This window comes from Martes martes (genome assembly GCF_963455335.1).
Source record: "Martes martes genome assembly, chromosome: 9".
Lineage (NCBI taxonomy): Eukaryota > Metazoa > Chordata > Mammalia > Carnivora > Mustelidae > Martes > Martes martes.
Window position 1 is genome coordinate 60,037,554 of NC_137896.1, and position 26,054 is coordinate 60,063,607.

Here is a 26,054-nt window from a genome sequence, read left to right on the forward strand (position 1 = left end):
GCAAGCCAAGTCATTACCGTGAACATGGATTACTTTTTTTAGAAAGTAACCCATTCAACCAGTGAATGGTTGAACACTACATCAAAACTAATGATGTACTATATGCTGGCTAATTGAACATAATAATAAAAATTAATAAATATATAAAAATAAATTTAAAAAAAAAAGAAATGTCATAACATAGCAAAACTTTCCTCTGCAGAAGAACAAAGGCTACTGCAGGTGTATTTTGTCCCTTTTCAATAGTCTTTAGTCCACCCCGTAGCCCTGTTGATGGAGAGTGCGTACTCTGGCAGTGCCGTCACGTTATGTATTTAAAGGGAATGAATTAGGTATTATTTATCTTCGTGTTACCAGAGTGCCCAGTGTATAAGTCCTCAGTGCATTGATTGGATTAAAAATGTAGCTACTGTAATTTTTTTAAGTGGCTTATTGGGGCCATCAAGCTGTTTTATACCTCAAACTGTATATTCATCTCCATGGTGAGTGCCCCTTTCTCCTCTTCTCCCACTGTATTTATGACAGGTCAGGAGACAGAGGACATACACTGAGCATGTAGTATATGTTAGGTTCTGTGGAAAGCTCAAGAGGACAAACGGGGAGCATCAACCTGAAAGTATGCATATCATATACATATATACATATATGCATTTACGTGTGTGTACAGATATATATATCCTATGGCTCATTTTTTTTTGCTCTCTTCCTCTCTGTAATTATATTTCCACATGCAAGATGACCACACTGTTCCTGAACCATTTTTTTATGTTCAGTCTCTTAATGATCAATGCAGGTTTCCCCCAGAGACCAGTGTGGTATCTGTCATGAAAACAGCTGAAATAACCAGGGTGACCCCAAACGGTCTTCTTTGTTGGCTGCAGGGAAACATCTCCTGAGCACCCAACTAAGAATTTTTTTGGGGGGGGGGGGCGGTTTCTATTATACATTGATCATTTCCCTTGGGTCCCGATAAAGAGAGCACTATTCTTAATGGCTGATGATGCACTTGAACATTTCAAATGCACTTCAGAAATTGCATCACCTAAAATTTCAAGATGATGGGGACAGTTATGCATTTTATTCTTTCTGAACAACAAACACAGCTTTAATCCCTGTCTACATTCTGAGTTTACTTTTCCCCTGAAAGGTTAGTTCATTATCAGCACTGAAGTTGCTGAGAACACTCACTCTCTGGCCGTCTGTAAATGCCCCGTTTGGCCCCACTGTGACCCTCCTATTCTGTTTTCCCTGTTGCCACAACATCAGTGCTGCTAAGAGCAGAGGTAATCAGTTGCAGCTTCGTCCCTGTGCTGATCCAGCCCACAGTTCCTGCAGCCCCCAGATCCCATGCGCAATGAGGCCTGTGCCCTCTCAACCTACAGGCTACTTGTCAGCATTGTGGGTCAAGGTAAAGCATCCTTATTCAGACATCCAATTAACTGTCTCTGTTTATATTACTGATTTCCCGTGTCTTTGACAGAAGTTGTTTAGAACTGTTTACCATTGCCTGCTGCTCCGGAAGCTGCCGTTATAAGTTCTTGATTATGATTGTATGTGGGGTTATTACTGGTGGCTATAGACTTGGGAAAGTAACCAGTTGTTCCAAATTCAAGGGGAAAAAACATCAATATGTTTGAGAAATTAAGCTTCCAATTGGGTTTGTCTTACAGAATGCAGGTATTACAGCTCTTATTTGGGGATCCTGGCAGGAATCGTGGTTACTTAGCAGGAAAATGATTCTGGAGAGTACTAAATTAGGTTATTTTCCAGCACTAAAGCCAGCTGATGAGGCCTTACATGTCTCCTACATGAGTGCACCATGGACTGGCCTGGAAAACAAAAATATAGTATAAAAGTATGAGCTTTAAAGCAAGTTTGTGAATTTGCTGCCTCTTTTATTTCAGTATGGTTTTGTCCGTGATGGGGCCTCGTCTCATCAGTGTTTGTGATCAAGGCACTTAAATCAATTTTGTGACTTTTTAACAGAGTGACTATCCCCCATGGTTTTTCTGGCGCTGTGTACACTTATTAATACCAAGTTATATATTAGCTAGATGTGTGAACTACCTATGTAACTATGCCTTCTCTTCTTCACAACTGTTTAATTTCCTATAAGAAAAAGAGGAGATAGTGTAAAGTTTCCTCTGGAATTCAGTTTGGATGATATCTTTGGGATGTGTTCATCGTGTAATTTAGGGGGTCATTCCTGAGACTCAGTGACCACAAAGCTAATGTCATGGCATAGGCCTGAGGTTCTACAGGATGTTCAGGCCTGATGGGAAAGAACAAAGCAATGCAAGTTGCCACCATCAGGCCCATTTCTTACACTCCACAACCTTCTCTAGGGTTTACTCAATTTCAGCACCACACAACCATCATAACATAACTGACTCACACGTGCAGTCTTGACCCTTCTCCTTCCATCCTCTAGCCTCGAGGAAGCACATTACAAAATGGGGATGCATGCTCAAACCCTCAATGGTCACAGTTCTAAGAATTACATTATGTGTATTGCTAGGAGAATTTGCCCTTTTAAAAACTATAAAAAGGGAAATGGTTCCAGGCTTCCTTAATTAAAACCTATTAAGTCTTCAATGACCACAGACCGCAGAAACATTTCTGTAGCTAGACTTTCAGATGGTCTGGAAGGATTTCTGGTTTCCATCTTACTCTGCATTAAAGCAGGGTTCACAAAAGGTGCTGCCAGGGCTCTCAGTAGGGTAGAAATTTTGGGGATCTTGGAAGCTGCGGTGCAGCCTCAGTGTTCTGTAAAATTCTCTCCTCCAAGGGCTTACACAGTCTTCCCTGGTTTGGCTTATGTTAGCAGAAAGGATCAAAGTTCAAAATGCCTTGCCTGTAGAATGCTGATGGAGTTTATTTCCTTAAATTTTCTCTAAAATGAAGTGGAAGGAAACAGGTTCCATCTGTAAGATATTCATCTTTTGGCAAGGTCTCCACTCTGAACCTCTGGTTGTTTGCAAACAGCTCCTTAGTACCTACTCACAGATCCGTGCCTGGGCATTTGGAACACAGAGAAGAAATTACTTGCAAATCCGGTTCTCAGACAATAAAAAAAGATGTTTTAAAAGCCCCCTGCTGCACATTTTGAAAGATTTTTAATAGGAGCATGGAAATATATTTAATCTCTCTTAAATCTTAAAGACCATAACATTCACATGTTGGTATTTTTTTTCTGCTTCCTTTTTAAGAGAAAGGTGATGCTGAGCCAGAGAGTCCAGACAATGGCACATCGAATACATCGTAAGTCTCTTTCCTGTTTCTATCCAGATAATATGCCTGTAATATGAAACAGTGCTAGTATCTTGTAAGAGTAATCATAATAATGGAAGGAAGCCTGTGGCTCTCTTTCTCATGATGATGTCTTTTTAAGTGCTTTTGGGTGCGGACACAATTTGAGGTCTTTCCTATGCTTTGTCACAATAAGAGTAATCTTAAAAGTGCAAATACTTCTCCTTATAAAATAGAAATGTAATAAGATTTCAGGGTGTATATTGTCAGGGAGAAAGGACGCAAACCCTTTAGAATTTCGTTGGAGCCTTTCAGCACTGTCATAAATAATTACAAGACTTTTCACACATACTGGGAGATACTCTGTCCTACATACCTGTGCAGTACCAATGTCATTTTAAAAGCCTGCCATCTCTAACCTCGGAATTATGTGAAAAATACAATTAGAAATGCCTCTGGAATCCCAAAAATTTGTTTTTTTTTTAATTCAAAAATACAGTTTTTAAAACGTAAGAAAAAGTGCTTAGAAAGCATGTGTTCCTCACTCCATATTTTGTCTTTCTCCTCTCAGTCCTCAAAGAATCCAAATGGGTTTTCAGTGATTCATTTGTTACCAAATTTTTCCACCAAAGTTTAAATTAAATAATTAACAAGTTGACAAATTACATTAGCTTCACAGGAATCAGTAATGGGTTGGTTCCTTAAGAATCTTTATTTATCACTCTGAGGGGTGAGATATGTTTTCTTAGTATAAGACAGCTTTGTGAATTTTCCTATGTGTAGGCCATGGCTCATATTACTCAGAATCTAAAATCCTATTCATTAGAAATCACACTTTGTGATAGGATATTACCGAATGTCTTATTTTGTCCAAGATCTGTTTCTCAGTCTGGGAAGTTCCTTTGGCTTCCATATGTATTTCATAAAGGATGTAGTTATGTTTGTCTTTCTTAAGATATTGCCTAAGAGGTCTAAATAGTCCTATTGTCATGATTTCTGATGAAAGAGTGAATGTAACTAGTCTTAAGTGGTTAAAATAGCACTAATTTTTTAAATTTTTGTGCTGCAAAATATAATGGAAAAAGGGTTTTAATGCCATCTGGAGGCATTCTAGAGAACTGAAAAGGGTAGAATCATTTAAAAATTTGGTTCTTTTTAGTAACACTTGAAACTGGATAAGAATCAATGCAACTAGAATGTGAGCTATTTGGGAATAAGTGGTATTTTATAAATAATTGTTATAAAAGTGCTAATTATTATAGGAACAACAATTTTTCAAATTCCCATTAACAAAATCGTTTTAAAAACAGACAGAATATATAAAATATGTTGAAAACTGCTAGCATTCCACATTTAATTTTATAAATTTTAAAATCACATTTAATACACACCCCAATCTTGTTAATGCAGTTTGATATGTCATTAGTTCTTCTTCCCTTAAGCATTTCTAAAAAGCTTATTCTCTAAAGGAATTGGTTTCCATATGTTAGTCTCTTATAAAAATAAATATATTGTTTGAGGAATTACTTGTAAACCCTCTGGAGATGTCATTATGTTAAAAGCTTGAAACATCACCCCATATTCATCATCTGCCTCACATCCTGCCTCTTGAACTAGAAATAGTGAAATAAAGTCTTAGGTTGAAAGGATTTCTCTTTAAAAAGTGGAGAATTCTGGGGACACTTGGGGGGCACAGTCAGTTAAGCATCTGACTCTTGGTTTCGGCTCGGGTCTGGATATTAGGGTCATGCTCCATGCTCAGCACAGAGTCTGCTTGGGACTCTCTCTCCCTCTCTCTTTGCCCCTCTCCTCTACCACCACCCCGCTCTCTCTCTCAAATAGATTAACCTTTTTTATAAAGTGGAGAATTCTGAACTTGAGCCCTCTAACAGTGGTTCTCTTGAAATTAAACAAGAGGAGCATATTATGAACAAAGTACCACAGACCAGGTGTCTAAAACAACAGAAACTTCTTGTCTCACAGTTCTGCAGGTTAAAAGTCTAAGATCAGTCAGTAGGGTCAGTTTCTTCTGTGAAGAAAGGATCTGTTGTTTCAGGCCTTGTTCTCTGTTTAACAGATGGCCATATTCTCCCTGTGTTTCTTCACATAATCTTCTTTCTGTGTGTATCTGTGTCCAAATTTCCCCTTTTTATAAAAATGCCAGTTATATTGGAGTAGGGCCTACCCTAATGGCTTCATTTTTTACCTTATTATCCCAAGACCTTGTGTCCAAATAAGGTTACATTCTGAGGTACTGGAGGCCAGAGCTTCAACATATGAATTTTGAGGGGTAAATGATTCAACTCATAATGTTAAGGTTCAGAGCAACCAAAATGATTCAGAAGCCAAGTTGGGAGAACAGAGAGTGTATAGATGCTTGAAGATGAAACAGCATGAAAGAACCTAAGTAAAACAGACAAAAAATGATGAACTCCATGGGAGGGAAGGAGTGAAGAAGCAGAACAAAGAAAAGTATAAATAGCATACACATAAACATGAGGAAAAATACTTCTTTCACATTCATGGTTTAGTGGGACAAACTCAGCTTCAGTAATGCTTATACATCCGTCTGTCTCTATAATTCAGTGACCCTATGAGTCATTTAAAGCCGTTGTGTGGGTTTAAATTATAGTATATAATAGGGAGTCTCCAGACAGGGAACTCATTTCCTGAAGAAGCATCTTTCTTCCCTGGCCTCTTTTAAAAGCAAGATATTAGCATTATTTAAAATGGTCAAGACATGGAAATAAACTCAGTGACCACTACTGGATGAATTGATAAATAAAATATGATGCATGCACGCATACAAACACACACATACACATACACACACTGGAATATTATTTGATCATAAAAAAGAAGGAAATCCTGCTATTTTCAACAACAGGGGTGGACCTTGAAGGCATTATGCTAAGTGAAATAAGTCAGACAGAAAAAGACAATTGCCATATGATCTCACATATATGTGAAATGCTAAAAACAAAACAAAACAGATTGATGGTTTCCAGAGGCAGGGATGGGGGGCGCAAGGATGGGCAAAATGGGAGAAGGTAGTCGAGAGGTACAAGCTTCCAGCTGTAACATAAGTAAGTCCTGGGGAGGTAATGAGCAACATCCTGACTGTAGTTAAAAGTACTCTATAATGGGGCGCCTGGGTGGCTCAGTGGGTTAAGCCTCTGCCTTCGGCTCAGGTCATGATCTCAGGGTCCTGGGATGGAGCCCCGCATTGGGCTCTCTGCTCGGCGGGGAGCCTGCTTCCTCCTCTTTCTCTGCCTGCCTCTCTGCCTGCTTGTGATCTCTCTTTGTCAAATAAATAAATAAAATCTTTAAAAAAAAAAAAGTACTCTATAATATATTTGAAAGATGCTAAGAGAATAGATCTTAAAAGGCCTCAAAACAAGAAAAAAAGTGTAACTATGTATGGTTGTGGATGTTAACTGGACAATGTGATGATCATTTCACAGTGTATACATACAGTTGGCCCCTAAACAACACAGATTTGTAATGCACGAATCTGATTATATGTGGGTTTTTTTTTCCATAAAATACAGTACAGTACTATAAATGTATTTTTCTTCCTTATAATTTTAATAACCTTTTTTCTAGCTTACTTTATTGTATGAATACAATATATAATACATATAACTTATAAAATATGTATAATTGACTTGTGTGTGTTGTCAGTAAGGCTTCCAGTCACAGTAGACTATTAGTAGTTAAGTTTCGGAGGAGTCAAAAGTTATACACGGATTTTCAACTATATGGGGCTTGGGGTATTGACTGCATTGTTCAAGGGTCAACTGAATATTAAATCATTATGTTGTGCACCTGAAACTAATATATGAATAAATAAAAACAGGAGATTAAGCATGACAAATTTTAGATAGTCATTGCCTGGTAGGACAGAGTTACTTGGATAATACCCGAGGATCCCCTCAGGATATATTATTTAATGATCCTATGAGTATTCATAGAGATGAGAGACAATTTATTCTTAACATACACACACACAAACCCATAAATTAAAATTTCTGTGAGAGAATTTCAGTTATGTCAATAATAAAAGAGCTTATATTAGATTAACTTTCCTACAATAACTATTATAAACTCTGAACAAAATATTATTTTAAAAAACTATTTGAAGACATTAGAGGTTGACTAAAAGAAGGCAGATAATGTTGGGAATTTGTTCCTTGAAAGAAGGAAATGGACTAGTTGAGATCTACATTTATACAGCTTCTCCCCTGAGAGCACTTTCAATCCACAAAGAGCAACTAGAATTCAAGGACAAAGCCACAGTCATATTTCCTTGAAGTGTCAGGAAGTGGAGTCCAGGGATGCCAGAGTAGATGGGCTTTAAGGGAGGAAATTCCAGAAAGCAAGGAGCCATACAGAATAGACTTCTACTTCTTTATATAAATTTCTCTCAATCCTTTGATGATCCCTAAACTGCATATGTGTCAGCAAGATGCCAGTGAGCCCAGTGGAAAACAATAGCTAAAAAGCTGAAAGGCTGAGCAGAGATTTCAACTGCTGCCTAATACCTACAACTACTGCCTGAACAGTTTGGAATTTGAATCCCATCCAATTATAATAGCTTGGTAAATACCTTGAGTTTTATTTTTTGTTTTTGTTTGTTTGTTTGTTTGTTTGTTTTTGGAAACCTCGAGAGGCTATGCCTTAAGAATAAAGGAGTCAACCTAAAAACTAAAGACAAAACCAAAATGGATCATGACAAAGTATAACACTAAGTACCCACAAATTTCAGGCGATCAGCTAATAATTTGTCTGATAGAATAGAAAAGTCAACATTTTTAAAGAAAGAAAACAGACTCTAGACTCTCTATAATGTATCATTGACAATATTCATTATCTAATCAAAAAATTAAAGGATAGGGGCGCCTGGGTGGCTCAGTAGATTAAGCCTCTGCCTTTGGCTCACGTCATGGTCTCAGAGTACTGGGATCAAGCCCCGCATCGGGCTTTCTGCTCAGCAAGGAGCCTGCTTCCTCCTCTCTCTCTCTCTCTGCCTGCTTCTCTGCCTTCTTGTGATCTCTGTCTGTCAAATAAATAGAAATCTTTAAAAAAAAATTAAAGGATATGTGAAGAAATAGGAAAATGTGATCCATAATCAAGAGAAAAAGTAGTCACTATCATAGACCTTGAGGTGATCTAGATGTTGGAATTTTCAGACAGGAACTTTCAAGCATCTCTTATAATATGTTCAAGGATGTAAAGGAAAAAAATCATAATGACTGAAAGAAGGAAAATCTTAGCAGGGAAATGGAAACATAAAGAAGGACCAAATGAAAATTCTGGAACTAAAAAGAACAATATTTGAAATGAAAATTAGAGATAGCCAATCAGAATTATCAGTATGAAGAACAGTGGGAATAAAAATTTTAAAACAATGAGCGAAGCCTCAGTGCATTATGGGACAATATCAGGTAGTCTAATATACATGTAATTGGAGTCCCAGAAGGAGAGGCCAGAGAAAAGAGATCAGAAAAAATTCTTGAAAAATAATAGCCGAAAACTTCCTAAACTGGGTGAAAACATTGACTTATAAATACAGGAAGCTCAGTTAACCCTAAGAAGGATAAATACACATGAAACCGAACATTATTGTAAAATTGCTAGAAACTGAAGATAAAGAGAAGCTCTTGAAAGTTATGAAGAAAAAATTATATGCGCATGGGAGCAGTGATATAACTAACTGAAGGATTCCCATCAGAAACTTCAGATGCTAGAATACAATGCAAAAACATTTTTAAAGTGCTGAAAACAAAACGCTGAAGAAAGAACTGTCAAGTCATAATTTTAACACTAGTAAAAAATACCCTTCAAAATAGAAGGTGAAATAAAAACTTTTGGACACACAAAATCAAAGAATTCATTCCAATAGGCCTGTGCTACAACAAATGATAAAGGAAATTTATGAGGCTGAAAGGCAATAATATCAGGGCAATAATAACTGAATAATAAGGGCAATAATAACTCAGCCCTTTAAGAAGGGAGTATATACAGGAAAAAATAAATGTATGTGTAAACATGAAACATTAATGTAAAAAAATAAAATATTGTTTGGTGGGATTTGCAATGTACACTTGATCATTGAACAATGCAGGTGTTCAGCTCTGACCCACCATGCAATGAAAAATCCGTATACAACTTTTGACTCCCCAGAAACTTAAGTACTAATACCTGTGGTTGACTGTAAGCCTTACAGATAACATAGTCAATTGATACATATTTTGTATATGTGTTATATACTGTACTCTTACAATAAAGCTAGAGAAAGAATAGTGTAAGAAAAATCATAAGGAAGAGAAAATATATTTTTAGTACTATACTGTATTTATTGAAAAAAAAAAAATCTCACATAAGCGGCCCTGCACAGTTTAAGCCCTTCTTGTTCAAGGGTCGGCTGTATATAGATGTAAAATATATGACAAAACTAGCACAAAAAATAAGAAAGGGCTAATGGAATTGCATGACTACAAGGTTCTTACATTTTATGTGAATTAGCATAATATTAAATCTAAGTTTGGTGAAAAGTATGCATAGTATAATACCTAGAAAAACCACCAAAAACAATCACTTACCCAAAAAAGCATAGCTAAAATTAAGTCATACCAAAATAATAGGTTAATACAATACATGAGAGGAAAGAAAGAACAGAAAGAAAAAACAGAAGGTATGGATATAAAAGAAATAGAAAAATTGTAAACGTAATCCCAGCCGTATCAATACTTGCATTAAATGTAATGGACTAAACATTCCAGTTAAAAGGCAAAGACTGTCAAACTGGCATAAATCAAGACTTTCTGCTGTCAACAAGATGAGCAATTTAAATATAAAAACACAAATAGTTTGAGGCCAGATGGTGGAAAAGATAGACTATAAACAGTGAGCATAGGAAAGCCAGTCTGACACTATTAATATTGCCAAATAGACCTTCAGACAAAGACCTTTAACTGATGCTAAAACGATTAGTTAATAAGGAAAACATAACAATCATAATTACATATGTATTTACTAACAGATCTTTAATAATAGTTGCCAGTTTTTAACAACCCTTTCTTCAGTAATCAGTAGAAAACTTAAACAAAATATTAGAAAGTATGTGGACTATTTGGACATTATTAACCACTTTGACCTAATTGACATTTATAGAACATTGCCCCAAACGAGTGCAAATTACAGAATCTTATCAAGTACACACAAAGTATTCACCCAAGACAGATCCTATTGAGAGCAATAAAAGAAATATCAATGAGCTTCATAGGACTAAAATCTTACAGAGTACATTTTGTGATCACAACATGATTACATATGTCAATGGCAAAAAAGTAATCTAGGTATTTGATAGTTAAATAACAATTCTAGATAGTGTTTGAGTTAAAGAATAAATAACAAGGGAAATTAGAAATTAATTTTAACTGACTGAAAATGAAAGTACAATTTATGAAAATTATGGGACTCACTAAAACAATACAAAAAAGAAATTTGCAACTTCACATGCTTGTATTAAAAAAAGAACAGTGTTGAACATCAGTAACCTATGTTCCCACTTTAAGAAGCTCTAAAAGAAGAATAGATTAAACCCAAGATAATTAGAAGTACATGATAAAAAATAAGAATAGGAGTTAACAAATAATAGAGAAAAATCAATGAAGCCACAATTTAGTTCTTTTAAAAGATTAATAAAATTAACAAACACTGATGATAATAATTAAAAAGAGTGAAAACACAAATTAACATCAGCAATGAGAAGTGGGGGACATTAACACATATCCTACAGAAATTTTAACAATAATAACTGGATATTATTAACTACTTTTAGCAAGTTGATTTGACAATTTAAATGAAATAGTGACTTTCTTTGAAAATATGCAGTTTACCGTAAATTGCAAACTGCCACAAGAATATTTAGAAAATCTGAACACCCTTATTACTATTTTAAAAAACTGAATTTGTAATAGAAACTTTTCCACAAAGAAGATTCCTCCAGGGCTAGATGGTTTTGCAGGTAAATTCTGTCAAAACTTCAAATAAAGGGACGCCTGGGTGGCTCAGTTGGTTAAGCGGCTGCCTTCAGCTCAGGTCATGATTCCAGCATCCTGGGATCGAGTCCCACATCGGGCTCCTTGCTCAGCAAGGAGCCTGCTTCTCCCTCTGCCTCTGCCTGCCTCTCTGCCTGCCTATGCTCACTCTCTCTGACAAATAAATAAATAAAATCTTTTAAAAAAATTATTTAAAAAAAACTTCAAATAAAAAAATGTTTATGCCAATGAAATAAAAAATAAAACTACCATTACACAAATTCTTTCATAAGGTAGAGGAAGAAAAACTTCCCAGTTCATTGTAAAAGGCCAGTATAACCCCAATACCAAAATCTGACATAAACCTTATAAGAAAATGAAATAATCCAGTATCCTTCATAAACATCCCAAAATTCCCTAACAAAATATTATCATGTATAATCCAGTGATATATGAAAAAAATATATGATTAACTATGACTAAGTGGGGTTTATCACAGGGAAGCATGGTTGGTTTAACAGAAAAATTAATTAATGCAATCCACCATATTAATAGAATAAAGGAAAAAACCATATGATCTTCTAAATAGATGAAGATAAAGTATTTAGCATAATTAACACCCATTCATGATTTTTTAAAAATCTCTGCAAAGTAGAAGAAAGAAGGGAACATAATCAACCTGATAAAGGGCACCTACAATAAAAAACCTACCCCTAATACTGTATTTAATGACAAAACACCAAACATTTTCCTCCTAAAATCAAAAACATGGCAATGATATCTGCACTTACCACCTCTATCAACATTGTATTGGAAGTTCTAGTCAGTGCAATAAGACAAGAAAAAGAACTGAAAAACATAAAGATTGAAAAGAATGATTGTTTATAAAGAAAATCCTCAGAGACCTAATAAGCAACTAGTGGAATCAATAAATGAATTAAGCAAGGTCAACATACAAAACTCAGTTGTGTTTTTATTTATTAGCAATATGCAATAGAAAAATGAAATTTTAAATGGAATTTCATTTACAGTGACAAAATACATAATAAATTTAGCAAAAGACATAAGACCTGTACACTGAAAATTATAAAACACTGGTGAGAGAAATTTGAGACCTAAGTGAATGGACAGATGTTAATGAATTGGAAGATTTTAATTATGTTAATATGTTGATTCTTTTCATATTGTTCTGTGGATTCAACACTATCTTGATCAAAAGGCTAGCAGAACACTTACATAGAAAATGATGAGTTGATTCTAAAATGTTTATAAAAAAGCAAAGGACCTAAGTAGCTAAAACAATCTTGAAGAACAAGGTTGAAGGCCTTACAGTTCCTAATTTCAAGACTTATAAAACTGAAGTACTATAGTGTGCCATTGACATAAAGACAGACAAATAAATCAATGGAGCAAAATAGAGTCTAGAAATAGACCCCTACATACATGGTCAGTTGATTTTTCACAGAATTACCAAGCAGTTTAGTGGCAAAAGCCAAATGCTTTCAACAAATCGTGTTGGAGCAACTGGTGGGGGGAAAAAACAGGACTCTCATACCACATACATTTGAGATGAATCATAGGCCTGATTATAAAGGCTAAAATTATAAAGCTTCTAGCGGAAAACAGGAGAATATCTTCATAGCCTGAGATAGACAAAGATGTCTTACAGAGGTCACAAAAACATATAAGAGAAGAACTAGTTCCTGAAGAACTAGACTTCCTCAAAATTAAAAATATCTTCTCATCAAAATGACAAGGCAAGACACAAACTGGGAGAATATATTTGCAATACATATATCTGACAAATAATTAGTATCCAGAATACATAAGGAACTCTGACAATTCAGTAACAAAATGATAAAGAAATGAATATTTCAAATGGGCAACCTCTTCAAACAGACAAAAGAATATATATAAATGGCTAACAAGCAGCTTAAAAGATGCATTTCACTTTAATGTCTTACAAGATGTCACTTCAATAACATTTTTCTTCAGGGAAATAAAAATTAAAGCACCACTACACCCACCTGCTAAAACTGAAAGCACTGACAACACCAAATATTGGCAAGGATCTGGAGCAGGTGGAAATCTCATGGATTGCTGGTATAAAAGTAAAATGGCATAACCATTTTTGAAAAACGATTTGACTGTTTCTTATACACATTTATTGCTTGACCAAGCAATTAAACACATACTTATCACGTGACCAACAATTCCCTTTGTAGCATTCATGCAGGAAAAATGGAAAACATGTCCTTTAAAAGATTTGTACAAGAATATTTTTAGTAGCTTCATTCATAATAGTCAAAAACTGGAAGCAACCCCAATATCCATAAACTGGTGAATGGATAAATAACTGTGGTATATTCACACAATGGAATACTTCTAATCAAAAGTCACCAAACTGTCCAAATTGATCTGTAGATTCTATGCAATCACAATCAAAAAAGTTATTTTGAGGATATCAACAAGCTGATCCTAAAGTTTATATGGAGAGCCAAAAGACCCAGAAGAGCCAACACAATATTGAAGGAGAAGAGCAAAGTTGGAGGACTGAAACTCCCCACTCCAAGACTTGCTGCAAAGCAACGGTAATCAAGACGGTGTGGTATTGGCTAAAGAATAGAGAAATAGATAAGTGAAACAGAATAGACCCACATAAATATAGTCAACTGATATTTGACAAAGGAGCAAAGATAGTACAATGGACCAAAATCTTTTCAACAAATGGTGCTGGAACAGCTGGATATCCACACAGAAAAAAAGTGAATCTAGACTGATCTTATGCCCCTCACAAAAGTTAACAGTTAAAAGTTAACAGTTAAAAGTTACAGACCTAAATATAAAATGCATAACTATAAAATTCCTAGAAGATGATATAGGAGAAAACATAGATGACCTGGGGTATGGTGATGACCTTTTAGATACACCACTAAAGGAATAATCCATGAAAGAAATAATTGATAAAGTGGATTTCATTGAGATTTTAAAATCTGCTCCATGAAAAACAATGTGAGAAGAATGAGAAGATGAGAATAAGAAGACAAGTTAATGTCAAGAGAGTAAGACTGGGAGAAAATACCTGTGACAGACACATCTGATAAAGGACTGGTATCCTAAGTATGCAAAGAATTCTTAAAACTCAACAGTAAGAAAAGAAGCCTATTTAAAAATGGGCCAAAGACCTTAACATGAATAGATGCTCTTAGTCCATATGTCACAAGGAAAAGGCAAGTTGAAATATTGAGATACCACTGTTAGAATGGCCATTAGAATGGCCCAAACCCAGAACACTGACAACACCAAATGCTGGCAAGGATATGGAGCAACAGGAACTCTCATTCATCGCTGGTGGTGGCTATGAAGGGCTGGGGATTGACTGGAAGAGGTCATGATGAAATTTCTGAAGTGACGGAAGGGTCCTGTATCTTAATTTGGACTGTGTGAGAAGGATATACATTCATCAAAACCACACGGAATCTTATACTTAAGTTCTGTGCATTTCACTGTCTATAAATTTTACCTCAACTAAATAACAAGATTAATTTACAGAGAGGACAAATTTATGTGGCAGCTTTTCTACCTGGTGATAATTGACCTGTTTTGAGCTTTAACCTTAACCAAGTACTATGCTAAACACTCACCATGTTTTATCACCTCTAATTTTTAGTAAAAATCCAATAACACCCTATTTTACAGGAAACAAGAGGAGAATTAAGGTTTCTGCTCTATTTAGCTTTAAGTGGGAAAGCCAGGATTTAGACCCAAGATTCGGAACCTGTAAGCCAAGTTCTTAACCTCTCTGTCCCACTCTACTGCTGTCTGTGAGCTCTTCTGAAGTTTCACTGGAGACAATAACCAGGCCAGGAAGAGCAAGCAATTAAGGTGGTGCCTGCAGAGGAAGAGTAAATCGAGATCCTGCCAGCTTGTTATCTGTACTAGAAAGTCCTAGGAATAGTGAGCAAGTGGAGATGCCCAAGATACTATGAAGGCCACAGTTTGACAGAGTCACTGTGCTTGCTTAATCCAGACTTGCCAACCACTAACAAATCCACTCTCAAATGAGAGGTCAGTGGCATACGCTTGTAAGAATTCTGAGGCAGGGGCGCCTGGGTGGCTCAGTGGGTTAAGCCTCTGCCTTCGGCTCAGGTCATGATCCCAGGATCCTGGGATTGAGCCCCGCATCAGGCTTTCTGCTCAGCAGGAGCCTGCTCTCTCCTCTCTCTCTCTCTCTCTGCCTGCCTCTCTGCCTACTTGTGATCTCTGTCTGTCAAATGAATAAATAAAATCTTTAAAAAAAAAAAAAAAAGAATTCCGAGGCAGGTCCCTTCTACATTTGTAGATGACCCTTCATTGAACAAAGCACCTACAATGTTAAAAACTTCATGAAGATTTGAAATCACCTTCATAAATTAAAGAAGTGGGATCAAACACAAACTATTCACCTCCTAGGAGAAAAAAATAAACAAAGGAGACAGAAAAAGAAAGGTCCCTCAGGTGTGCACATGGTACAGTAAAATCATAAGCTCAAACTGAATTAGAATGACTCGCACGATGTTCTTTCTCCAGAATTTATACAGTAGTTGAAATTAATGTATAGAAAGTGCCAGTTATCTGGTCGGCACCAAATCAAGTTATTACTGAAACCCTAACAGGATTCATGACTTACAAAAGATAGAAAACAACCCTATCTCAGCAGTTGGTAATGATCAGAGCTCAATCAGAATTTAAATCTTTCCTTTAAAAAAAAAAAAAAGTAAACTGAGAAGGGGTGAAGAGTGATAAAAACAAAAGTTTCAAAAGGTCTTCTAGTGGAGCTGAGGCAGAGAAGAAGGGCGAGTGGTGAGTCTAGTCTGGAGATGTTAACTGGAAAGAGCTCTCCTCCAAGCCTTCAGACAATAGGAGCATAGGCAAGGAGCACGTGGCTTTATGTCTTCCCTGTGAAGAATGCATGGCCTGGAGGAGCCTGAAAAATTCACCACTGACTTCTGTTTTTAATTGTCTTAGAAGATGTGGCTGTCATTGATTGGTGGAACAGAGTGGGTCTAGATGATGCCCAAAGATCCTTTCCATGTATATGATGTCCAACTCTGTGAGTCATTTACAAAGATGAAAGTCCATATCAATGAAAAATATTTGTCTTTGTCAGTTCAGGTTGTTAGAAAAAAACTACCATAGACTGAGTGGCTTGTAAACAATAGAAATTTACTTCACACAGTTCTGGAGGCTGGGAAATCTAGGATCAAGGTGCTGGCAGAGCTAGCATCTGGTGAGGGTCCACTTCCTGGCCTGCAGATGGCCATCTTCTTGCTGTGTCCTCACGTGGCAGAAAGCAGAGAAGAGAGAGGAAGCAAGCTTTATTATATTTCTTCTCATAAGGGCATGAGTTCTAAGTGCCTTCCAAAGGCCCTCCTAATACCATCACTTGGGGGTTAGAATTTCAGCATACAAACTTTGGGTGGACATAAATAGTCCATGACCATATTCATTTAACACTTTTTATGCCCATTGTAGAGCTGTCTTAGAAAATGTTAAATATGGAGGAAAAAATACACAGAGAAACAATTGTATGCCAAACACAAAGAAATCTATCACTTATGCATGTGCTTTCAATAATAAGTTTGTGCAAACTGATTGTATAATAGGTTCTGGAAGTTGAGAGATCAAAGTTGATTTGAAAACTGTTACTGAAAGATGGTTTTATAGATGGGGCATGTGTGCGTGCGTGTGTGTGTGTGTGTGTGTGTGTGTTTTCAGAGAAGTTTGAAACCTTCCTGATATTTATTTTGGCCACAGCAATCCGTATCTAAAATAATGAACTGTGGCTTTTCTTTTAGTCTGTGAGGTGTCTGTCCCCAGAGACTTCCTTTCCGTATCTGTTTAAGTAATTTGCCAGGATTCTGTCTGCTAAGAAAATGAGAAACCTGGTGTACAGACTTTGCCTAGAAAAAATTGGCCAGATTCTGTTTCTTCAACTCTTGGACACCAAGAATAAAAAATATAGTAGGAGGGCCTTTAGGGCTCCTGGGACCCCCCTCATTATGTAGATGAAGAAACTCAGGCTGAAGGCCTTTAAGAGGCATGGTTTATTCAATAAGGAAGGAAGGCCCTGACCCAACACTCAGATACCAATGAGTCCAAGGCTGGATAGCCTTGTTGGAAGAGAAGACATGTGTATATCAGTTTTATCTGAGGGGGAAACTAGGCATTATTATCATATTGGTTGTACTCTCAAATTAAAATACGAAATGAAACCAAGAATGTAGGTTGGAAATTATGCCATCACAGAGCAAGATTACAAAGTTTCTCTTTTGTGTTTTTACACCAGACTGCAAGACCCATGGTCCCAGAGGTCACAAAAGAGAATTCTTCAGAAAAACTAGGCACTGTATTCCCTGACTTATTTCGTTCCCCAGAGACTCACACTTTCTCTTTCCTTTATGCCCAGACTCCATCCAAACACACTTCTCGGAGTGTTATCTAGGTCAGGGTTACTCAGTATGTTTTTTTAAATTTAATGTCTTTTTAAAATTGTAATTATGGTAAAGTACATGTAACATAAAATCTACCATCTTAACCATTTTTAAGTGTACAGGTTAGTAGCATTAAGCACAGTTACGTCACCGTGCGATCATCACTACCATCCATCCACAGAACTCCTTTGATCTCCTCAAATGGAAACTCTGCTAATACACTGAATTAATGAATTGTCATAGCTAGTAACTCCCATCTCCCCCTCACCTGGCTGGCAACCACCACTCTACTTTCTATCTCTATGAATTTAACTACATCAGGGACCTTATATAGGGGAATCATATAGTATTTATCCTTTTGTGTCTGGTTTATTTCACTTAGCATAATGTCTTCAAAGGTTTATCAATGTTGTACCTTGTGTCAGAAATTCCTTCCTCTTTAAAAAGGAATTTCCTTCCTTTTTATGACTGAATAATATTCCATGGTGTGTGTTATGTGTATGTATGTGTATATATGTATGTATGTATATACACATACATATATATATATATAATGAAATAATGTTCCATGGTGTGTATGTACACTTTGTCTTTCCATTCATCCATCAGTGGACACCTGGGTTGCTTCTACTTTTTAGCTGTTGTGAATAATGCTACTTATGAAGATGAGCATATAACTACCTCTTTAAAATCTTGCCTTTAGTTATTTGGGGTATATACTCATTTCATCCTTTTTGAACATAACCTACACAGTCTGAAGTACATTTTACGTCATGTCCTAGGAAAGTGTATGTACTAAAAGAACAATATCACAAAACATTACCTACAACTACTCTGACATCTTCTACTCTTACTTAAAATTTTAAAATACAGATCAAGGGGCACCTGGGTGGCTCAGTGAATTAAAGCCTCTGCCTTCGGCTCAGGTCATGATCCCAGGGTCCTGGGATCAAGCCCCGCATTGGCTCTCTGCTCAGCAGGGAACCTGCTTCCCTTCTTCTCTCTCTGCCTGCCTTTCTGCCCACTTATGATCTCTGTCAAATGAATAAATAAAATCTTAAATTAAATTAAATATAGATCAAACCACACCAATCCACTTGCCAGCCAATGTTCATAACACGCTATAGGTTACGGATCAATTAATGATACATAATCTGTGCCAAAGGAATGAGGATGGAGGAGGGACTAACGTGCCCTGGCCTTGCCTTGTTTCCAGCCCTTGCTCAGTCACCTCAGGTAAATGGCTTCCTCAGACCTCCCTGCAGCCTCCAAAGGAAGTTCTTCCTTCCTTATCTTATAGATGAGGAAACTGAGACCAAACAAATATAAGAGCTTGTCCAAAGGCTTGTATCCCGCTCAACTCTGCCACAGGCCCATGCTACCGGAATGCGACTAGTTTATACCCTGCAGTACTCCCCTCAGAGAGGCCACAAGCGTTCTCACGGGGCCAAGGAAATCTTGAGCTCAAAGGAGGCCTGACAACTCAGAAAATTTTAGGACCTGTTCACAGGCTCAAGAAGGTAGATAGTTGGAGTGTACGTTACAGGAGAACGAAGTTTTTCAGTGACCGCTAATTAGATCACATAAGCAACTGCTTCTTTCACTTAATGATTAAGGTGGACACAGTCTCTAGACCTGAGTTTTGCACCTCTGCAATGAACAATTCCAGTCCACAGAGACATTAATTGATAAACTCTAGCTACTCTGTACTCACTGTGGCTTTGGCAGATGGCAATGTTTTTCTGAGGAATCACCTGGGCCATGGGAGAGAGTGATAAATCAATAAATATTACCATATTTATTGATTGCAGTGGGTAATCAATAAATATTGCCTAGCATTAAAAGACTGATTATGCTTCCTCCAAATATTTTCTTTTATAAAGCTTCTTCATGCTCTTGTGCTGAAGCTTTGCCCAGCTATTTAGAACATAATACCTACACAATAAGAAATTGTTGCTTTGAATCAATGAATGAAATGTGGAATAACACAAAGGATGATTGGAATACAGTTGCTGTGCATTTTCTGTACCTTCTTTCAGAAAAACCACTAGCGAAATTTGCTTTTCTCTTCTACAGATTTTAATTAAGATGTAAACCTCCAAAATGCAGAGCTTATATATTTACATACTGAATTCTCCCCTCTCCCCACCCCCAGATCACACAGATTCTCTTTGCCTCTAATGCTGATCTCTTCCCAGGCAGCCTGGTACCATTATGATACTTTCCAGGCATTAAATGCCTATTTTGTGCCAGACGCTGTACTGGACATGTTGGCTTATTTAAGTCTTACAGTAATCCAATGAGGTGTATTCTTGCATTATTACATCCCATATTATAGACCAGAAAATCGGAGTCTCAGAGTTGCAGGTTGGCTCGAAGAGATTTTGCACTTGGGCATGGCCTACATTTCAGTAGGTCGGCAGGCTCCTGAACCACTTGCAGGAACCACTTTCAGTCTATGGCCTGGTGTAGAGGGCACATGAAGCAGAAGCAAGTTTAAGGGAAAAATCCTGTTTCTGCAAGAAGGACTGGTATTTCCCTAAAAGCCCTTATTCCCTGCCCTCCCTCCATATCATCAAGAAGATTATACCCTAAAGAGCTGAGAATGAAGCAGGAGGAAGTCTGGTTGTAGACAGTGAGCAAGAGTGGTGTTACTGCCTGGTGTTGGAGATCTTGGAAAGAACAGAGGCTGGAGTCTGGAATTCATCGACAATCCAAATAGCTGGCAGAGGTAAAAAGACAGCTTCCCAGCCCTGGCCCACCTGCTCATGTCAGAGGTCCTTCTGCTGTTGGCAGAGTGTATTTTGCAAAAGCAGAGCTCACATGATCCTACCAAAGCATGTAAAATATTTAAGCCTCTGCCCTCAAGGTTCTACCACAGAGCTCCTGAAATAGCTGAAATAGACTTACGGGACAGGGAAGGTAGGGCTAGTGGGCAGGTGACAAAGTTTCACACACATGCACGCACTCATCTTTCTATGTTAAAAAGGCTATCCCTGCTTCAAAAATGAAGACTTGGTGGGACTTAAAGTATTTCTTTAGAATAGTAAAGGTGTTGGTATGTCATGATTAAGAGGTAACATCCTGAATAGTAACTACCCAGTCCATGTGCTAAATGCCTGATAAAAATCAGATAACTATATAATCTAAGAGTGATGTAGGGACGACAGGTATAAACTGAAACATAAGATCACCTTGTAGATGAATCAGCGCTTTGAATCTTCATAGCAACCCGAAAAAGTAGACAGCATTAGAATCTCTCTTTTTATAGATAAAGAAAGCGAGTCTCAGGGAGCTCACACAGGTAGTGTGGCCCAACCAGGATATTACCTTAGAGGTATCTGACTTGAAAGCACTTTTTCTTTGCCACTGCCTCAGACTACAAACACCTGAGCTGCGTTGAGAATAGACCCAGCCCTACTGGACTCCATTCCTGGTTCAAAACACAAACAAATGAAGTTTAAAGTGACCAGATGGCAGAAAATCCAGTGACTGGGGACTATTTCATCTGAATGTCTGTTTAACACGAAAGCTAGAAGATTGGGTTAGATTAATTGCCTTGTAGGGATCGGGGAAAGAGTGTTATTCATTTGCTTTTGGAGTTGGGGAGAGTGAAGAGAATAATAAACAGGGTGAGAGAGAAAAACAACCAATAGTTGGGTAGAACTGTTAACCAAATAACTTCACTTCTTGAAAAAATATGATGCTAATTTCACACAATCCAAGAAATTGTATACTCTGAAAACAAAGAGTTGGGTTTTTTTAATGGGTAAATACATAAAATACTGGTATTTATAATTTTGAAAATCTAAATATGTCATCCATTTGGCCACAGGGGAAAAAAATCATTTTTCTCCTGGGCCAGTTGTAAAAATGAAGCCAATCTCTGATATTGTGAGGTTTGTTTTCCTGTTGACAGTTTGAGCTATGATCCTCACCCCCAAAATTTACTGAGCACTTTACTATGTGGTAGGCACTATTCTAAGCATTTTACTCATATCATTCTCGCAGCTCTCTGGAATGGTTATCCCCATTTACAGATAAGGGAAATGATGCACAGAGAGGGTAAGTAACTTGCCCAGCGTCACACAGCTAGTGTGTGACAAAACTGGGATTTGAACTCAGTTTGATCCCTGAACCCATGCTTTTAACCCTGCTTTCATACATTCTCCATTCTGACTATCAGACTTCAACATATTTTTAGAATACTGAATATTAATATGTGTTCGAACAAGAGAACATTATTTCTGAATTACATGCCCCCCCCCGGGTGTACTTAGATGTTGGAAAATACGCTTGAATTAATAATCAATGTAACTAAGATCTTCATCTTATCTTAAAATGTCTGGAGTATCAATATTTTCATCTTCCCTTTCAAAATGTCCAAGAGGTGATCATTTTATTATGTTTTGGAGTACAATTGAATTCTGTTGCTTTTCCTAATAATTACTGTTACTAAACATGATAAATTGCCTCAGAGTGAGAACTATAAAGAGAAAACTCTTTCCGTGTCTTCGAAAATATAAAATTTGATGTACAAATTTCAAAGGAGAATGATTGATTACAACTTGAGTATTTGTTTGGTTTTGTGGCTGGACTATGATCCCATGCTGTCTGTGGGACCCATTTTGCAAGTTCTGGACTTGGGTGATCCAGAGCTGAAACCCTGTGGACTTCTTCAGACAGCGTCAGGATGTGGAATGCTCTGTGGAGCTGTTACTAAAACTGGATGGGTCAAAAATAAACCAGTGCCATAGAGAGTTATACCTAGACAAATAGCATTCAGAAGGATAGGAATGGAAATTTCTTTTCTTCCAGTTGTAAATAGATGTCTTTGTTGTTTTTCTTTTTTTTTTTTTTAATCCCTTCTGTTTAACCTCCAAACTAGTATTGCCAGTTAAAATACAAGGCACAGAATTAAATTTGAATTTCAGAGCAATAGGGAATAATTTTTTGGTATTAGTATATCTTATACAATATTTGGGAATAATTTTTTTGGTATAGGTGTGTCCCATGCAATATTTGAGACATATTCATATTAAAAAATTATTTGTTTTTTGCCTGAATTTCAAATCTAACTGGGCATCCTGTATTTTTATTTGCTAATTCTAGCAACCCTACCAAACACCATGTAAGTATAGGTTCAGCTGGATTTTAATTTAAATCCATACTTTATCAAAGAATAGAAGACAGGCAAGGTGAAGAAGAGAGAGAAAGTAAGAAGGAATTCTGGCAATCTGCCAAGTAAAATAACTAACATTTTGCAAAAAAGAAATCCTAAAACTGAGGTCATAGGATGGAAAAAGTCTGTTTCACAGACTTTTTAGTCTGAACACTGGCCAAAAAAAAAAAAAAAAAAAAGCAGGCATCCTATTAACATCTGAATACCAAAGCTCATCCAGGAATGGAAAGATTTGGAATTTGAAGATCCTTAGCTTCCAGCTTTGTTAGAATACCACAATTCTTTATTAATTACAAAGAGGATTTGGGTTGTGGTTTTTTTTTTTTTTCAGTAAAATACATAGGTAATTCTATATCAAAGAAAGCTAACTTCATTTTATGTTACTAAAATGCATTTGAAACTTCGTGGATAATCTTTTGTTTGCTTGCCTCGTGCTAAAATGCAAAACAAAACAAAACTACCAGATACCTGATATGGAGAAGAATTTACCTCTGTTTAAAAATCACACAGTTCTACTGAGAAGCGTGAAGATGGCATTTTTTTTTTTTTTAGTTAAAAATATTAACTGACAGCTTCAAGACAGATTTTTTTCTTTAATCTCTAACCAGACAAATTACTAGGAGCAAGAGACCTCTTGCCTTAATCTGGACACATCACAGATGTGACAGTGTTCTGTAGGAGATGGCTTTTTAACTGTGGATGAGGGAAAATAACCTTTGGAATTTTTAGGATGTTATTACAAGCAAGTTTACTAGTTTTTGACTTACTAAGCCACAGCTGGAGCCAGCCTTCATCGGGGTAAGAATATTTTCATGCTACTGTTATATCTTTTGTATTTCAAGAGTAGGATTATTGCATTTGGGGGAATATGGCCTGTGAGGCTCGTACTGTCTGTTGAATATGCAAATGTGAGTGTCCTATAAAAGGGGAGAGGAGCTGACAGTTTCCTTCTGTGCCGTAAACTTAAAGACTCCAACAGATGATCTGCCGGGGCTGCTGGAGCAGGAATTGGATCACACCATCATGTGGGATAAAAGAGAATTTTGTATTTCTTTGAGAGGCATTAAAAGGGCTGGGCTTAATGGCCTCCCTCAGCGCCAAACAACTATGTGCCAGGCTCTCGTTTCTGTAATTGTTGTATTGCTACTGTTGCTTTAAAAAACAAAACAAAAACAAAAAATGAAATGGTGCAAGGAATTTTCTGGCCAAATTCTGAATCTGCCTGGAAATATTTTCTTTCCGATTAATGCAATAGGAACCATCATTGCTTTTTCTATCCTCTTTCCTCCATTCTGCATCTTCGTTTCTTTTATAAGATACATTGTGCCTTGATTTCAGAGAACGAACGATGTTATTCTGTATGGTTTCCCTTAAAGAGACTTCAGAACGTTTCAAAGCCAGGCTGTCTCCACAGAGCCACAGATGGCATCCCCGCAGGCCTGGCCGCCTGTGGAAATGTGCTGAGAAGCCACAGAGAAACACATCAGTCCACCTGTGACAGCCAGGTTAGGACCAGATGCCGTTTCGATAGGAGAAATGTCCAAAGGAAATTGTCAGGTGACATAAGTAACAGAGAACCAATTGGTACTATGAATTTCAGTATTCTATCCAACTACTTGTTGTTGTTGTTTTCATTGTTTTCCCCCATCCAGTCTCTTTAGTGTGCTACTTATCCAGGGTGCACATCAGATCATCTGGGGAGCTTTTTGAAATTTGAAGAGCTGTGAGCTGCAGTCTGTCAATCGGTGCCTGCCCCTGTGATTCTGCTACATGTCCTTGGTTGGAAAACCATACTCAGGAGGTCCCAAACCCAACTAACCTTCAGAATCACTGAAGGGCTTTAAAATGCAGATTCCTGGGCCACTCTACCAGAAATTCTGACTTGGTGTGGCTGGGTTTGGGCCTAGAAAAATGTACTTTTGAAAAGTTTCATAATTAATTTTGATGATTAATCAGATTGGGAAAACCACCTTTGCCCTAACTGATTCATATTAATTTCCGCAAAAAAGGGGTTTTTGAATAAAAGAAAAATAATCTGGTCGTGAGTACAGTACCTTTGGAGCAACACCCTGTGTTCCATTGTTTCCACCTTAAACTTTTTCCTAGCTTTATCCCGGCCTGCCTCTCTCCCATCTTGGTGGAAGAAATGTATCTTTTTCTCCTCTGGTGCCCCTCACCCCATCTCCTCCCTCCTATCTTGTTCTTTTCTTAGGTATTCTTCCTATCTGGGCCTATAACCTGTTCATATTTTCCCAAACAAAATAACAACAGTCACAGCTATCAACCATATAGCTACTCTCTTTTCAAGGGTCCTCTTCCTGGTCACCTGTCCCCTACCTCTATGCTACTTGTGGGCCACCACGACCTATTTGTCACTGGGCCAAACCAGTGGCCCTTTCTGAGTCTTTAACCCCCTTGATATCTTTGCAGCCTGGGACCCTCTTCATTGATCCTGCCCTATTGAACCAACTGTTCCTTGTCTGCCACCCTACCAGAGTTCAGTCTTTGGTCTGTTTCTTTTTCTCTACATCCTTCTCATGGTGATCTTATCCATTCCCATAGCTTTAACCGTCATCTCTGTCCAGATGCCTCCCAAATTGAGATCCCTAACTTTGATGTCTTCCTTGAGCTTCTAACCAGTCTTTCCTGCCATCCACTGAGATCCCAGATCCTACTATTCAGAATCTAATACTCCTCTCCATTCTTGCCCCCAACTGTTTCTTCTATATCACTTACTTTTGTTAACAGTGACCTCCAGACTCAAAACCATGGTCTCTCTCCCCTTCCTTGGCCCCAAGACTTGGTTACTTGCTATATCCTATCAAGTTTTATGCCACAGCTTCTCCTACATAATTCTTTTTCTGTAAGTGTCTATGGCCACCTGAGTTTAGGTCTTCCCTTTTTCCCTTCCCTGTCCTCTATAGAAACCTGATCTCCCCGCCTGCCGTTTCTTCATGCCATCTCTATGAAGCTGCCAGATTAACTTATCTAAAGTACAGGTCTAGGAGTGCCTGGAGTTAAGCGTCCAGCTCTTGGTTTCTGCTCAGATCATGATCTCACGGTCATGGAACCCAGCCCCATGTCAAGTTCTGAGCTCATCAGGGA

General features: G+C 37.4%; 1 protein-coding gene across 1 annotated transcript in view; it reads left to right on the plus strand.

Annotated features, from left to right (window-relative positions):
- AFF3 (ALF transcription elongation factor 3) overlaps window positions 1–26,054 on the plus strand; it is a 534,056-nt gene that overhangs the window by 365,001 nt on the left and 143,001 nt on the right. The window contains exons 9-10 of the mRNA XM_080814081.1: window positions 3,210–3,261; window positions 21,779–21,832. Of these exons, the coding sequence (XP_080670207.1) occupies window positions 3,210–3,261; window positions 21,779–21,832 (106 nt within the window). The remainder of the gene's footprint in view (window positions 1–3,209; window positions 3,262–21,778; window positions 21,833–26,054) is intronic.